Below are 17,786 nucleotides of genomic sequence, written 5' to 3' on the forward strand. Positions count from 1 at the left end.
AAAAGGTTACCTCAAGTGTGTTCTGTTTCCTGAAGTTGAGAGATTAATTTTCTAATCTTTCCAGGGGCAAAATCTCTTCTATTATCATGACCCCTGCAGAGAGTTATGTATTTTTATATTGTCAAGGCCAATGTCTTTCTTCTCACTGTATCCTTTCAAAGATAGTTTGCTCTGGAGACAATCTGAGTGACGATGGCCCAGGACCACAGATTTGGGTTACCCAAAATTCCATGTTCCAATGAAGAAGCAATTTCATAAAGATTTATAGTTTTATAGATGAAAAAAAGTCATGAATCAAGGCAAGTTTAAAATACCTCGGTGGTTACAGTAGAGAGGTAGGTACAGCTTGAGCTGAATTAACCTTATCTCTAATCTTTATCATAAAACAACATAAAACAGAAGATTTTAAAGACACCAAAAAGAACTTTATATGGAATGCTACCCATGAGTTAGCCTGGAGCAATACCAGCTACTTGATGGAACCATTACCATGAATGGGTACATTTGGAGTCCCAAGATTCTTGGCTCTGCTTGTGGGATTGGGTCTCTTACAAGGCATGTGCAGGCACAGAGCTACAGACACACTCACAGTGAGAAAAAGAAACCATACTTTTTAATTGTGCTATGTGTGAATCTACTCAAAATTAGTGAAAATGTAGCCAGCTCAAAAATCACAATCATGGCTAGAGAAGATGGCCCAGCAGTTAAAAGCACATACTGCTTCTTTTTACAAAAGGTCTTCTATAGAGGACCCAAGTTCGGTTTCCAGAGCTCTCAATGGACTGATCACAATTGTCTGTAACTCCAGCTCCAGGGTATCAAACGCACTCTTCTGGCCTCTGTAGACACCTACACTCACATATACCACACAGTACCCAAGAGCATATAGATAATTAAATATAAATAATTTTTAATAAGTCATAGTCTTCACTGTCGTCCATAGTATTTTTCTGAATCTGTCTGTGTACAAACTGCACACTCAAACCTTCTATTCCCAAATGGTAGTAACATAACCTTACAGCACACAAACTGATGTTATTCATATGCGCCAAGACAGATTAATTCACCAGCTGAATCTCAGAGTACAAATCTTTCTAATTTTGCTTAAGTACAGAGAAACATCCACTTATCAGTAGAAATTGATATCCCATACCTCTGGGAAGCTGTTTTGAAACTGTTTGTCTGATGTTTTGTCTGATGTTTGTCTGATGTTTGTCTGATGTTTGTCTGATGTCGACTGTATGCCTTGATAGCCAAACCCTACATTCCTAGAAAAGACAGGGGAGAGAAGAAAGAGAAGGAAAGAAGATTAAACAGCCATAGCGCCCACGTTTCAGCTCTAGCCTAGCAGCAGAAGGCAAATTACTTCTTCAGACATGGACTTCAGAACACCTGGGCTCAAGTAAACAAGACTATCATCATTGCACAATGCCAAGTTGTTGGAACTATGGACCTTGTTTGATTGAAGAATAAATTGAAAAAATACTTAGAGTCAAATTTTACTCAGTGGTGTCTACACAAAAAGGCTGAGAAGATTTTGAACATCGTCTAGACCAAGACTTTAACACTGAAATTCAGATTGTGAGAATGAGCCACAGAGCAGGCAGGGATGCAGTGAAGGCCGCGGGCTAGCCGAAAGCTTTGCCAATAGATGCGTGCTTTGTTAATCAAGAGCTAGGAAAGCTTTCCTAGTGAAAGCTATGACACTAGAACATTCTCCTTTAATCACATTTTATTCTGAGTTAAACACTGCTTCTGGCTAAAATCCATACCTGGAGGAGAGAAGCAACATCCTACACAACACTGGTAGTTAATATCTGGGCAGAGCAGGCTTTTCTTAACAAAGGGTAGAAACTATCATGTGAACGATGCTTTTCTAAGAGCTATGATGATCAGTTTCATGCAACGTTAGATTTCATGCCATGGCTTTGCAATGTGATTTCCCACACAAAGGAAATACCAAGAAAATGTAACAGAACAGAGACATAGACTATGCCTCATCAGGAAGTACAAGGGAATAGTTGGGTCCAAGACACCATCAGCGTCTCAGCCCAGGACACCAGTGTGGCCACCTGTCATGTTTGTCAAGCAATGGTTGACTCCTAGGAGTCATGACATCCAGGCCTCAAACCAGAAAAATTCAAGTCAGACAAAGATAAACAGGTCATCCTACTGGGTAGTGGGAAAGTTCCACTGCAGTACACACACATTGTCTAATTCTAAAGTGAGCCTGGAGACAGTGGGGCAATCAGCAAAACTTGCCCCTGGCTGATTATCTTGCAGAGATGAGGCCAAGGCTGAAGGTTTGATTTCCCAGGAAACTGTGTTGCCTTCCACATTCCAAATCTGTACTTTTCTCAATGTCACTGGCTAATCACTAAAACCACAAGGAAAGAACCCAAACTCCTCCGGAGCAAACACTCCTTGCTGTAGAGACACTAGGGGGAGGAGTTCGAAGTTTTCCATCACATGAGCATCCATGGTTGAATGCTATCACATAAAGAATTGTCCTCTCTGGACTTCCTGGGTTTGTGTACAGTGTATATCAGCCCATGTTTAGTTACAAATCACCATGGGCATTCTTCCATGTTATTATCTTCTAAGTCTGTGAGGTGGAAAGACAGATACCACACCCAGTAGGGTAAGGATCATATGATTGCCCAGTCAGCAAGTAACAGAGATGAGACCCAAACTCTTGCTTCTTAGTGTCTTTGCTGTTGAGGTTTTCTTAAAGGTTGTGGCCGGCTATAACTTGACAGAATGCACAGCCAGAGAGTTTGTATTCAATTGACTTTGCCTTGTTACATCCATCAGAATTCCAGGACCTGACTTTGCCTTGTTACATCCACCAGAATTCCAGGACCCTTCAAGTCCTGAGGACCAAAGCTCACGTAGCTTTAAGCATCCTGGGCATAATGATGAGGATTACTTCCTGTATGTGTGGGGAAATAGCACATCTACATTCCTCACCCTGCCCAGCAGGCTCGGGCTGTTAGCAAGGTCATCCTGTTTTTAATGTCCACCTGCAGCCCGCTCTGCTCCTCTGTCTGTGTTTTGGTTAAACTGTTTATTTTTCCATAAGTTTTCCTGCCTAAGTCCACAGATTCAGCAATGTTCATATTACCAAAGTGAGAGAGCTGAACTCCCCAAACACATCTGTTTCTCTTTCAGAGCAAATGTCAGTGGGATGAGAACCATGCTGTGTCATACTGATAGGGTTACTCATTAACTAACTTAAAAAAAAAAAATTGCCTGGGCTAGATCAGAGTCAGGTAGGAACTTCCTGCATGGCAGGCGCTGTAACAAGCTGAAATACAGCACTTTTCACTTTATTTGAGAGCTCTAGAAATGAGCTTTTGAGCTGATGCTTTGGAGTGGTGGTGGTGGCCAAGACCAGAATGGTGAAGAAACGTCTTTCCTCCAGAGACAATGTGTTCAAGTTCGACATTCCCAGCAACCTGAAGACCAGTCCTGAGGCCCCACACAGCTCCACTGACAGCCCAAGCTCCGTGTTTCTCAGGTAGGTGCAACCTGGCTCTCCATCACACTCCCCGGGCCACCTCTAGCCACCTAGCAGGTGGCCCTTGGAGAGCTAAGAACTCAGTTCCTTGGAGGAACACTGGACCAGGGGAAAGAGACTTCATAGGCCAAGTATCCTCCAAGGTGCATTTAGAAGGGAGTGGAGAGAGGACGGATATGAACTGAGGGGGAAGTATATACATTGCCTACACTAAGCTCAATCTTTCATTCTTCTTCCATACTCTTTTCATATCAGAAAACTAGACCCTGGGAATCTCCTCAGTCCCTGACTTGCTGTAGAGTTTCAAGGAGCAGGGTTAGACAAACAAAGCAGAAACCTACTATGGTGTCAGAATTCCTGGCTTATTATTAAGATGCTGTTTAATTAGGTAGTAGTTTTTAAAACATTCAGACAATTGTCCTCTTTTTGCCTTTCTAATTAAATACTAAAGTATTACTATGTGCTCTGGTTCAGCTCTTTCCTGTACAGTGACTTTCAGAACCTTTGACCATAGTCAGGCTGTGTCCCTTTTTAGCTGTGTTAATATCAACACACCGCTCTGATATTGTGTAATTGCATATTACTAATGAAAACTCAGTTCCTTGTTAATTTAGTTTCAATGATCCTTTCATACATTTTCATGTTGTTAGCTTACTTTTTTCCACCGTCATTAGTGGCTAGCTGAGTGACTGAAAGTGTAAAACTCTGAGCTGCAGGGATGGTTCATCAGCTAAGAGAGCACCAGCATCTCTTGCAGAGGACCTGGGTTCACTTCCCAGAGCCCACATGACAGCTCAGGACTGTTTGTAACTCCAATGCCAGGACATCTGACACCCTCTTCTCCTTCTTGGGCACTGCACATATGTGGATAGGCATGCAGGCAAAACACTCACGCACAGAAAATAAAATTAAATAAAGCTTCTAAAAAAATGAAATGTAAAACCCCTGCTGTTCATGTTTTGTGGAGTTTCAGTGGTCCTTCAAATGCTGTCTCCTTAGCCCATCTGTTAAACCCACATCCAAGCCCTTCTTTGGTATGCAAAAATAAAGGGAAAGAATTAGGTGCAGTAGCAAAAAAAATATATTAGTACCTATGGTTTAAGTAAACATAATGAAGACAATTTTCAACTTTTTAAAAAAAAATGTATAATAAAAAGAAATGCAGAAAAGGCTGAGCAGTTAAGAGCATTTGCTAATCTTGCAGAAGACTGGTGGGCTGTTCCCAGCGTCTACATCTAGTGTTTCACAACTCCCTGTAATTCCCGCTCCAGGGAATCTGATGCCTTCTCCTGGTGTCCATGGGCACTGATGTTATATGTGCAACACCCCCCCCCACCCCACATATATGCATAGTTTTAAAATAAAAAAAACTTACAAAAAGAAAAGGGTGCCCAAATCTAAATGTTCCCATCTTTCTGAAAGGATCCAGATCTATGTCCCCTCCATCATATTTCACATCAGTTCTCCATCTTCACACTTATAAGTGCTACTTTTAAATGTGTGTTGGAAGCAACCTAAAAATAAATTAACACACCTCCAAATAGTGTAGACTTTGAAGAACCTTTAATCTAGTTGAAAGAGCCTGGTGTTTTGTGTATAAAATGACTGAAATGACAGTTCAGTCATGCATTGGTTAAAATTTTCAGATATAAAATAAACACATCTACTACATTCTAAACATATATAGGACATTTCTGTGGCTGTGGCTGTTTGGTATCCCATTCTCTTTCCTATAGAGAAATTTTAATCCAGCGATTATGTGTTGTGGGGGGAGAGGTCTGGTGTATTATACATGTGTTCAAGTGTGCGTTTGTGCAGTGGTCTAAGGAGGACATTGGATGCTTAGCTCTATCCTTATCCACTTTACTCCCTTGAGACAGGGTCTCTCACTGAACTGGAAATGAAACTGGCATCCAGGAAGGCCCAACAATCCTCCTGTCTCTGCCCACATAGTACTGAGGTTATACACATGAGCGGCTGTCTTACTTAGGGGTTTACTGCTGTGAACAGACACCATGACCAAGGCAACTCTTATAAGGACAACATTTAATTGGGGCTGGCTTATAGGTTCAGAGGTTCAGTCCATTATCATTAAGGAAGGAACATGGCAGCATCCAGGCAGCATGGTGCAGGAGGAGCTGAGAGTTCTACGTCTTCATCTGAAGGCCGTCTTGAAAAGACTGACTTCCAGGCAGCTAGGATGAGAGTCTTAAAGCCCATGTCCACAGTGACACACTTCCTCCAACAAGGCTACACCTCCAAATAGTGTCACTCCCTGGGCCAAGCATATTCAAACTACCACAGTGGCTGTGCCTAGATTTAGGTTTGGTTTGGTTTGGTTTGGTTTGGTTTGGTTTGGTTTGGTTTGGTTTGGTTTGGTTTGGTTTGGTTTGGTTTGGTTCAAGACAGGATTTCTCCATGTAGCCCTGGCTGTCTTGGAACTCACTCTGTAGACCAGGCTGGCCTTGAACTCAGAGATCCACCTGCCTGTGATGAACTCTGATGAACCAAGTGCTGGAATTAAAGGTATGTGCCACCATTGCCCACACTATGCCTAGCTTTTTATTTCAGTGCTGAGATTCAAACTCAGGTCCTCAAATGTTCTTACACACTGAGCCATCTCCACATTCTACCCTTCTTAGCTTTATTTTTATTAATTTTTATTTATTACACAAGCAAGAAACGATATTAGGATGTTGCACATAGGCAGTCATTTCAGACATTCTTGTTTCCGATTTTAAAGAAGAGTCTTTACATCTTGGTATTTATCAATCTTTAGCAGGCTAAAAAAAAAAAAAAATTCCCCTTCTAATTCAGGTTTTCCAAGGAACTATAAAAGCCACCTCGTACTTGCTTAGCTCCCATTAAAATGAACCTCATTTTAAAATCTTTGACATGTATGATATATATAGTACTACTACATTCAAAACCACAAAAATATCAGCATTTAATAAGGTATGTAGGATACTAGACAACCTTATAAGAAATGCAACGTTTCTTGTATTGTGGAATTGCTACAACTTAATATACATTTAATTGGGAAAAGTTTTGGCAAACTAATAGTTAAGTCGATTCAACTTAATAATTAAATCATAATTAATATTTTTGTTAGATTTCAAACTTGGGACAAATGGCCAAGGTGCTTATTTAACTTATCAAAGCAAGACCTGGCCCCCAGGTTCTCCCTGCACCCCTCAACCCCTGCACCCCTCAGCCCCTGCACCCCTCAGCCCCTACTTGTTACAGGGCCCTCCTGGACGGCATACCCTGACCTCTACACTGAACTCTCAAGCTCAGGGGACTGGGCTGCCCTTCCCTATATAATCCAACCATTTTGGTTACCCACCCTCTTTGGGCCTTTGGACCTCCTGGCTGCTGACCTGGTTCCCTTTGCTCTTTCCCCTCCCCCTCTCCTCACACAGCACAGCTCTTTCTGAACTCTCCCAGGTGTCCCCTCCTCTGGCTCTGCTCTCCCACATATATATAATAAACTTTCTCCTTCACCCTACCTAGGAGCAATCATATTCTTTTCCTTTTGATTTCTTTTTTTTTAATTCATCTATTAAATTAATTTGACTTAATAAGTATATGTTAGTTAGTTAACTTAGTCATTCAGCAAGTAGAAAAATCAAGTAGTTTTGGAAGACTCATTGTGTGGACTGGCAGTGAGACCAAGGGGGAAAGTTCTTCATTGGCCCTTAAGTGTAAGGCCCACTGTGGGCTTTCGGGACACACACCGTGTCCCTGATGTTAACCCAACAGGTCAAGAATGAGGCAGAGCTGTGCTGGAATGCAGGAAAGAGGACGAGCCATGCCTGACAACTGTCCCTGAGCTCCGGTTTGGGGACTGTTCCAGATAAGCAACAATGACATCAGAGTGCAAGGCAGCCCTACAGTCACACTCACGCTCGGTGACCTGAGCGAACTCCTTCTATTCCTCCACTCTAGCAGTTGACACCAGTGGGTAGGAGAGACAGTGTTTGCCTTTCTCGTTCTAGCTCTCCCCTCTCCCAGAGCTTCCCTCTTACTCAGCCAGACACAAGGGACAGGCACTCCACAGCACCTGAAGAGCAGGGACCGAGCAAACTTAGTGTCACAGTCCATTTTCACTCCTGTCCACTGGAGTCACTGCTACAAGAGGGAAATTCAGACTCTACGGAGAAGCTAAGTTTTGAGACTGTGAACATCACTGCTCCCTCCTCCAGGAGCGAGGAGGACTTGGTAGCAGTCAAAGAAAGCAAGACTGCAGTAGGGTAGTGGTCATTGATTTCCTAGGTGTGGGGCAAATATTTCTGTGAAGAGGGCCCGAGCAGCAGGGCTGCTGGAGAACCTCAGAAAGGAAAAGTGAGCAAACTCAGAAGGCAGTGAGCATGAAGATCACGACAGTGTAGGGGGATGCCACTCTGGAGGGGGGAATGAGGAGGTCTATTCCTTAGGGGAGTCAGAGTTCTCAAAGTGGAAGAGGATAGAATATTCAGCAGCTAACACTGCCAGGAGAGAGAGAATATCTCATCTAACATCAACACACAGTCCCCCACAGTCACTTACCCAAAGCACAGAACAGGTTCTCGTCACTCTGCCATGGAGTTTCAAACATTCAGCGCATTTCCTCGACTGCCTCATGGACTTTATTTCCAGTTCAGGATGCACCTTCTGAAAGGCCTTGTCCAACCTCTGGGGGACTTTCCTGTGGCCCAGTTTTCAGAATGTATTGCACTGAGGCATGGTTGTCTGTCTGTTTGCTTGCTTGTTTTTTGTTTGTTTGTTTGTTTGTTTTTGTTTTTGTTTTTAAATCAAGCTAGCACAGCTTAACCTTCTACCTCACTTACCTTCCAGGGTCCCTGGAGTTTGTATTGAGATGCTCACACACACACTCCTACAGTTTTAACCGCAGCTCTGTCTGCTCTCCTCCACTCATTTTCCCCTCTGGTTGAATAGCCAAGGGCATCTTTGACATTCTGACCTAGGGAATGCTGTTTGGAGACTCATTTCACTGAGAGTCTGTGGAATGTATTTTTGTAATTCACCTTTCTCTCCGGGTGCACATTAGACCTTGCTGACCATCTGGAGTTGGAATTCCTTTCAGGAATATTCACACTACTTACTAAGCCAATTTACCCTGTTCAGTGCCACAGGGATGCAGGGCCACTGATAATATCATAATATGAACGTTCCCTACAAGTGCCATAAAGCAGAGGCACGTGGGTAGAGGAAGAGAAACAAGGATTGGAAATGCACAGAACCAGAAGCTAGGCTTTGGATAAGTCCTTCCCATCATCAGATATGTAAGTCCCAAGTGACAGACACTATTCTTATGATTGCTTAGTCACCTCTGGGTGACTATAAAGACAAGACTCAGATGACACAACTAAATAACCAATCTTAGACTTGTTTTTATTTTTTAGGGTAATTGTACACAATAGTTTATCAAAATTCGTACTTGGGGGTGGCAGGACTAACCTAAAATAATACAAACACAACACCCTGGATATCTGTGTGTCATATAGATTAGCATTTACAATAACAGATTTAAATTTAAAAAATTACTATTGACCCAAATAGTAAAGATAGTTCATAGATTCTGTCTGGTAATTAAGTAATCCTTGTGGTGAATGAGGACTACTTTTCTAGATTTGGAGATGTTATAGTATGTGTTGCCTTCTTCAAATTGATAATTTAATTTCTTTCCTCCTCCCATATTGATATATAATAAGTATATAATGTGATGTATGACACATAATATATAATATGTGATATATAATGTATAATATATGATGTGTGATATATAATATATGATATATGATTGATATATGAGATATATATATATATGTATATATATATATATATATATACATACATACCCACCTCTTCCCCTAAATTTTAGTCATGATGCTTCTCACAGAAAAACTTAGAGTTGCATAACCCTCAGACCCTCGTAGGCCACATCTGTGTCTGATTATAACTAGCTGCATGCACCAGGGTTATCTGTGCTTTCAGTGTGGGTAAACTGGCCACACGATGTACAGTGCTGAGTTAAGGAACAGATGTGATTAGGCCAGATTGACTGCCATAAGGAAGTCACACCGGCTCGGGAAGTCACTTCTGTTATCAGGCTTTTAAATTTTTTGGCAGAAAAATGGAAAAGTATTAAGAAAGCCAAATTTAGAGAAGGGTTTGAGAAATTTTCACTCTATTAAAATCTGCAGATCATTGAAAACTGATTTTCAGAAGAAAACCATGATTTCATTGTCCATGCTCTAATATTTGACACTCCTTTAAAGTTTAAACCCACACAGATTAATTCAACTTAAAATCCCTTACTTTGTCAGCAGATTTAAAAAAAAAAATCAGATGTGTTTATGTGATTTCGTCTTTGTTCATTTGATATTTACTTAACGTGATTTAACAAAAGCAAAAGCAGATGAGGAAAATCGTAGTGAACTTTCTAGGGGTTGTCTCCTCTGTAACTCTGCAGAGGACAGAGCAGGAAACAACTTTGTGGGGCTGTGGGATCATTGCCAGGAAGCATTTACGATGAACTAATGATCGCAGGGAGCCTGGCACAAATGACTGTCTCTTGTGTATGTGTCCTGACTTATGCCCGGGAATGCTTCTGTAAACTTGGTCATTTTTCAGTGTATCAGCTGGATTACAGCAGTGGCTCTCAACTGGTGGGTCAAGACCCCTTTGATGACCCTTTTACAGAGGTTACCTAAAACCTTCAGAAAACATAGATATTTACATTACAACTCATAACAGAAGCAAAATTACAATTATGAAGTAGTGACAGAATAGTTTTATGGTTAGGGGTCACCACAACCTAAGAGACTACATTAAGGTGTTGCAGCTTTAGAAAGGTTGAGAGCCCCTAGTATTACAGTTACTCCCTATGTTGCTTAGATAAGGAAGGAAAATGACAAGTCTTCTGTGTTGTTATCTATGTAAGAAAATAGAACCAACAAAAACAAAATTAGCTAAGGGAACAAATGTCCCGAGGGACTTGTCCTAGCCAACTTCACTGCATTTCACCCGACTCAGGATCAAATTGTTCTACTATTGTCAAATTTCAATGGTCATTTAGTTCCATTTATTTATTGCACCTAGGATAGCTTTGAGAGTCCCAGAAAAGACAATCAGAAATAGGCACCATACTGTTTTTAAAGAGAAATCTGGGATTCCTGAGTCTATACTGACTGTTAAAAAATTCTGCAAGTTTCCAGTAAAGTAGACAGATGTGCCTCACCTCCTCCTGATGGATTTACTTCCCAAAACCCCAATATAAATTACAATACCTGCCTACGCAAAAAACAAGCAAACAAAATCACAGCTCTTCCCCTACAGGCAATACAGGTTTATTCTGGTGCCATTTTGAGCAACCACGGCCCAGGAACACAGTTTTAGGTTAATCTAAATCCCATGTTCCAATATGGGAGCAGTTTCAGAAAGTTTTATATTTTTACAGAATACAGAAAGTCATAAATCAAGGCAAGTTTAAAATACATCTGTGGGAACGTCAGAGAGGCGGTTACAGGGAGATGGGGGAAGCTTCTCGATAGGCTTCAGATGCTATCTGATGACGTTCATAGCTTTGAGGTTGGTGGATGCTCACTGTTGCTGAATTAATAGATTCCAAAAGGTTTTTAATCCATTAGTCACAGGGTGTTAGTTCCCACACAGAGGTGGACAAAGAATGCCTGTCTAGGGTGCTAAAGCTAGCTGCGATAAGGTAATTAGCCCTGGGCCTGCAACATTCCAACCTCTCCACATCACTGATCAGTCAATCCATCTCTGCAGACAGAAATTCTCATTGACAATACCATACCCCAGGAAAACAGTCGACATTTCAAAAAGTTCCTGCTACTCAAACACAAGGATCTGAGTTTGATTCCCAGCACTCAGATGATGATGATGATGGTGGTGGTGGTGGTGGTAGTGGTGGTGGTGGTGGTGGAGGTGGTAGTGGTGGTGGTGGTGGTGGAGGTGGTAGTGGTGGTGGTGGTGGTGGTGGCATGAGTTGTAGTCTCTCGTTGCTGGATCAACAGAGGCAAAAGGATCTGAGAAGTTAGTCAGCAAGCTAGCCTCTCTAAATTGGTTAGCCTCAGGTCCCAGTGAGAGACTCTATCCCAAAAACTAAGGTAGACACCTTCTGAGGAATGTGACATTGGAGACTGACCTCTGACCCACACATGCATAGACACAAAATTCACACACAGGAAAATGCACACATACTCACAACACACATACACACACACACACACACACTTAAAAATATAGTTTCTATGGAACAAATATGTCCTTAACAGAATCATGAAGTGAAAGATACATAAAACTAAAGCCTGTCAGGGACTATCTACTGACTAGAGAAGTGACAGGTGCACTGCACGCTTTGGGGAAGTGTGAGATAGGAAGTGTGGTGGGTAACGTCTCTAAGCAGTCACGAAAGCTTGGTAGCATCTCTTGGCGGGGGTGGGCATTTGTGTGAGAAGCACTGCCTGGTATACATCTGGTTTTGTAACTTAGGAACTATAATTTGTGTGTGTCTTACTTTCTTCAACTGTAAGGTAGGGATAATCAGATTGTGGAGAATTCATTTTTTTGTTTGGTTGTTGTGGTTGTGGTTTTTGTTGTTGTTATTTTGAGAAAGGGTCACACTATAGCTGGATCTCATAGTGCAGATCAGGCTGTCCTTGAATCCACAGAGATCCACCTGCCTCTGTCTCATGAGTGCTGGGATTAAAGGCATGGGCCACTACACTTGTCTTTAGTCTGTGGAGAGTCCCAGAAATAAACATGAAATGTCGTGTGTGTGTGTGTGTGTGTGTGTCTGTGTGTCTGTGTGGGTGTCTGTGTGTGTGTCTGTGTGTGTCTGTGTTTGTGTGTGTCTGTGCATCTCTGTGGGTGTATCTGTGTGTGTCTGTGTGTCTGTCTCTGTGTCTGTCTGTCTGTCTGTATTGTCTCTGTGTGTGTGTCTGTGTGTGTCTGTGTATGTCTGTGTGTGTGTCTGTATGTCTTTGTGTCTGTGTCTGTGTGTGTCTCCGTCAGTGTGGGTGTGTCTGTATGTGTGTCTGTCTGTCTGTCTGTGTGTCTCTATAACAAGTATTCTAATGCTGGCTGTTGTGATTATAAGGTAGTGAGAGACTGGAAATTCACACAGAAACTACAGTATATTTTCCCCCTAGAGTTCCTGGTTGGGTAGGATGTGGCTAAGGATACATACATTCACTCTAGCACACACTACACATAGAAGAACGTCTGTTGAACACAGACCTTACTTGAGTAACTAGATGGCTCACTGAGGCCCAAGCTCCTGCTTCCAGTACCTCCAGTCTCTGTGGCCAACACAGACACCAGCCAGAAGTCATGTGTCCACTTTGAAAATCACACATAAATCTCCAAATCCATCCCATAGCATGTCTCCTGTTCCTCCATCTCTCCTGTTTTGCCATGTTTCCTGTCCCCCAAAGTCTCTTCCGCCTGTGTTGCCTGACCCCTTCATGTCTCCTGTTCCTCCTAAGTTTTCTGCCCTCCATGTCTCTCGTTCTCCTCCATGTCTCCTGTTTCCCCCATGTCTTCTGTCCCCCATTCATCTCTTCTGCTCACCCCCATGTTTCCTTGATGTGAATTTTACTTTAAAGTAAATCATAAACCCTACCCCACAACTTTCTTGAAGCCAAAACAAAGCTTTTGAAGTGTGACTCACGGGATTCCTTCCCACTGTGACTTATTTTTGTGGCAGTTCAAACCCAGAGCCTTGTTCAGTGTATGTAAGTAAATCACCAGCCTCCAGTTCTGGGGGGTGTTATCCTTGTTGATATTGTGGATGGTTTTGTTTTATTGGTGCTGAGGATAAAACCTGGAGCCTGGCCCATTCGAGATAAGGACCCCACACCACTGCTTTACATCCCAATCCCTCAGGAGTTTGAAATGCTAAAGCTTCTGGAAATCTAAACCCTACACCCCTGAAATCCTCATCTGAGCTGGCAAGTAGCCCAGAGCAGCAGCTAAAAGCACAGACTTTTCCACAGGACGGCTGGGTTCTAGTCTCTTCAAAATGACTCAGTGCTCTGATTTGCTTTGGGACCAAAGGGGTTATGAATTACCCATCCCATGATATTCTTAGAGAACTACCTAACCTACCTGAGTAGTACTGTTTAAAACTATAGCTGACGTTGGTACTTAAGAAACACCTTTTAAAAAAATAATTAAAAGGGGAGGGTTTATTTCCCAAGGTACCCTGGCTATTGCTCTATTTAATTTTTGAGTTGCCCCAAGGGGATCCTATTACTCGGGCTTCCTAGCATTTTCAGGATGCTTAGCCCTACATGTGGCCATTATCCCATCCCGGAGGGTATAAAGAACTAGACCTTCCACTTTACAGCTTCCAACTGCAGCAAACAAATCCTATTTGTACAGGTGCTGCACACTGGCCTCCACTGGCAGACACAGTACGCTGCTTGGAGGTTGCGTTCCTGGGGAGTTCCATGTAGAAGGGAGGTAAGGGGCAGAGTGAGGTGATAAATAGTCTAAAAAATCAGTTGCTTCGCCAACTGACTGCTACAAATAAAATAAGAGATGAAGTCATCGGCTGTAGACATACACCTAGTGGGTCAGGGTGAGCGGAACAAAACGCACACAAGATGAGCAACTACTAGTTATTTTCTAAGCGCTTCCATCAGTCCTTAAATATGGCTTGTTTGGCAAGAAGACCACTCAGCCGAGGATGAGCTTGGGTCAGCTATCCTGCGAGAGCATCCACAGGCCTTTGTGTTCTCTCTGCTGTAGACACGGTTTCTGCCACACTGAAGAGCTGATTATATGAGAACCTTTTCAGCATAAATTGATTTTACTTGCACTGTGTTTTTATCTCAGAGTGAAGACTTAGATGAAATAAAATTAGAGTTGAGAAGAATCAACCACGGACTGTTTCTCAGTGTGGGTCAAGTGTTGGAAATAGTTGGTGTATTTTGTCAGTAATTGTACATACTTTTTGACATATAACATAAAATGGCTATGTAAACTATAATTATTTTGCTAAGAGAGTGTATGAAAGCTGTGGCCAATCTTACAGGAGTCCAGAGCAAAGCCCCTTCTTTGTATCCATTTTTTTATTACAAATATACTAATTGATTCTTTATATTTTCAGAGTATATTTTATTACAAATATACTATTGGTTCTTTACATATTTAATCTATGTATTAAATTGTCTATTGATAGTACTTTTATGACTGTAAATATTTGGCTTTCTTCATGTGGATTCTCATGTTAGAATTCAATTTGCATGTATGAACAGAACACTGATCAGTATTTTTTTACAACACCCAAGAACTGTTACACCTTTCATTTTATCTTTTAGGAAGTCCCTGTCTTTCCATTTTTTTTCATGTAAATTTTGCACAGTTATTTGCTAATATGTAAATATTTTACTTTCAGAAATGAAGTTTTTAATTGCTACTGTTTTATGTAGGATTGAAAGAAAATTAACTCTTTTATTAAAAACATATTTATCTGAAAAAAAAAACTAGACCACTAGATATCTGGATAAAATTTTCAGACATTTCCAAAGCAGTTGGCTGGAGTCTCAGGACAAGGGATAGCAGAAGGAACTGCTGATGTCTTACAAGGCCTGGATCTTCATTCCTGGCAGCAAAGTATCATGTATAGCGTGCTCTTGTGTCTGAGTTTGCAGTTACCATGTGTGTGCTCATGCTTCTCTTAGGACATCAATGGCTTCATCTAAGAATCAATGCCTGAGAACACTTTATCTACCGCGCTGTCTGTTCTTGCTTTAAAAGGGGGAGTAGGGGTATCAGAACACAGTCATAAAAATGACTTGTGGTGAACAAGACCTTGGGGAACCTGAGAGAGGCTCTAGGAGAAAAGGCCTTTTACCTCAGGTTCATTTTGTTCTCTGAATGGTTCTTGGACATGATTTTCATGCCTCCTGAGATAGACATTTACATTCAATTTATAAGACATGTTTACTCTTTTTGGATGTCGGAACATGGCTACAGAATCCAGTTTGGCGAAAGGATGTGCTGAGTGCCTTGAATCTGGACGTGGCCTCCTGGTTTTCTTTCATGTTTTCCGAGATACAATCTATAGTATGTGCCAGGCAATTGCGTTTTCAGTCCGTCTATTCTGAGAAACTTCTGGGAAAGGACTGCTCTGTTAATATTTATTATGTGCTTACCGACATTTATTTACTTATGTGCAACTTTCCTTGGATCATTGCTTTCTTTGTTTCGTTCCTGTACTGATGTATGCTGAAATGGAAGGAACGTTGCCTCCAGCGTTAGACTATAGTCTGCTCCATTTTTAATGTCCTCAGATCTCAGGTCTCCCAGCATAGTTGACAAAAGTCAGCAGGTTGTCAGTTCACAGGTAGCTTCATCAGCCTGGATTACGATTGAACATGTTTATCTCCTTCTCATGGTGCTTCTCCATCATCTGTGAAATTGTTGCCCATTTTGATAGAAGAGACCACGGCATTCATCTTTGTAAAACTCCCCTCAAGCATTGTTTCCTTTTCTTTCCTTAATGGATTCCCTAGATGGATTTGGGGATTGAAAGTTAAGATAAGAAACACTAAACAAACAAACAAACAAACAAACACACAACCCTCCGTGGCTTTACTTAGTGGCTATCTCACAGCAGAGAGAAATTATGATTGAGTCCCAAAAGATATTTAAACAGCTTCAGTGCTCACAAATATAATTTTATTATAGTTCCCATCTCTAATTGATAACTTTTCAGAACTGAGAAATATATTTGCATGTTAATTATTGATTAAGAGTTTTACTGTTTTGTCCCTAGGGTTGTGAGCCTAGCATCTAATGGCTGAATCATCACTTCAGCCCAAGAGTTTTGATTTTAATAAGCGATCTTATACAAAGGCCAAGAAGTGATAGTATTCTATTTTATTATTTTATTTTATTTTATTTTATTTTATTTTATTTTATTTTATTTTATTTTATTTTATCTCGTGGGGAAAGGGGCATGTACTGAGTGTAGCATATATGTAGGGGTCAGAAGACAACTTGTAGGATTCTGTTCTCTCCTTTCAGGACACGAGTCCTAGAGATGGAATTTGGGTCATCAGACATAAAATTTTATGTTGAGTTGTTTCAATAAGATTTCAGAAAAAGGTTTTCTAATACACACGGAGAGACACAGACAGACATATGCAGACAGAGAGAGAGAAAGAGAGAGAGAGAGAGGGAGAGGGAGAGAGAGAGAGAGAGAGAGAGAGAGAGAGAGAGAGAGAGAGAGAAGCATATCTGTGTTGAATGGCACCTCCTCATTTATTAGAGTACCTGCCTCTAGGAGTGAATGGGCTGAACCAAGATCATTTGACTTTGAACTTTCACCAGATCTAGGTTTATAACACTAAAACAAATCTAGAGTGTTGGCTCAGCAGCTAAGAACACTGTCTAATATTTCAGCGGTTTCCAGGTTCAATTCCTAGAATCTACATGGTGGCTCACAACCACCTATAACTCCAGTCATAGGTGACCCAATGTCCTCTTCTAGCCTCTGTAGATACTGCATGCACATGGTACACAGACATACACGTAAGAAAAACATCCATGCACATAAAATAGAATAATAATAGAAGTTTAAATATAATGGTTAAAAACAGCGACAGTAACAGACTGGCCTTTGTCTGCTTCTGTTGCTGTTTCTTCATCCATAGGAAAGCTCTGAGATAATCCTGCAGAGCATGGTAAATATTTAACTGCCTTATCAAGTGACATTTCTTATGCTCCTATATCTAATTGATAAAGAGAAAACTTTGTCTATTAGTTTCCATGCAACTACATAAATAGCCACTAATTAATAAGAACAAGAACACATCAGGATAAAAATGTTCATTTCTGCTAATATGACAATTTATTTTTAACCCATGATCCCTTTGACCCCCAAAGACTTGTTAATCATTGAGATCAAAGGAAATAAAATCATGATTACTATGTGCCTATCAAGTTTGCTGGCAAATAACCATGGAGTTTCAGCAGCCCATGAGAATGCACTGAGAGACAAAGTGACAATCTACCTGCTAGTTGATGCCTCATTAGATCCAGTTCCTCTGTCTCTTAATAAAAATGACAGCAACTTACCATTTCTGAGCAGTCTCCTGAGAGCCAATGTCTTCCTCTCTGCCCTCTTCTAAGAGCTAATCCAAGCACCACAATAACTTTATGGAATGGAAGCTACTGTCCAGATAGGAAGCTGGGGAGTAGGCCTGCACACACTAAGTGAAGAGTT

At 41.3% G+C, this 17,786-nt stretch overlaps 1 protein-coding gene across 1 annotated transcript in view; it reads left to right on the forward strand.

Moving 5' to 3' along the window:
- The first annotated feature begins 3,283 nt into the window (after positions 1-3,283).
- Positions 3,284-17,786, forward strand: part of Gramd2b (GRAM domain containing 2B) — a 96,452-nt gene continuing 81,949 nt past the window's right edge. The window contains exon 1 of the mRNA XM_028777176.1: positions 3,284-3,520. Within this exon, the coding sequence (XP_028633009.1) occupies positions 3,399-3,520 (122 nt within the window). The 5' untranslated portion in view covers positions 3,284-3,398. The remainder of the gene's footprint in view (positions 3,521-17,786) is intronic.

Source organism: Grammomys surdaster, unplaced genomic scaffold (genome assembly GCF_004785775.1).
Source record: "Grammomys surdaster isolate TR1022 unplaced genomic scaffold, NIH_TR_1.0 278, whole genome shotgun sequence".
Classification (NCBI taxonomy): Eukaryota; Metazoa; Chordata; class Mammalia; order Rodentia; family Muridae; genus Grammomys; species Grammomys surdaster.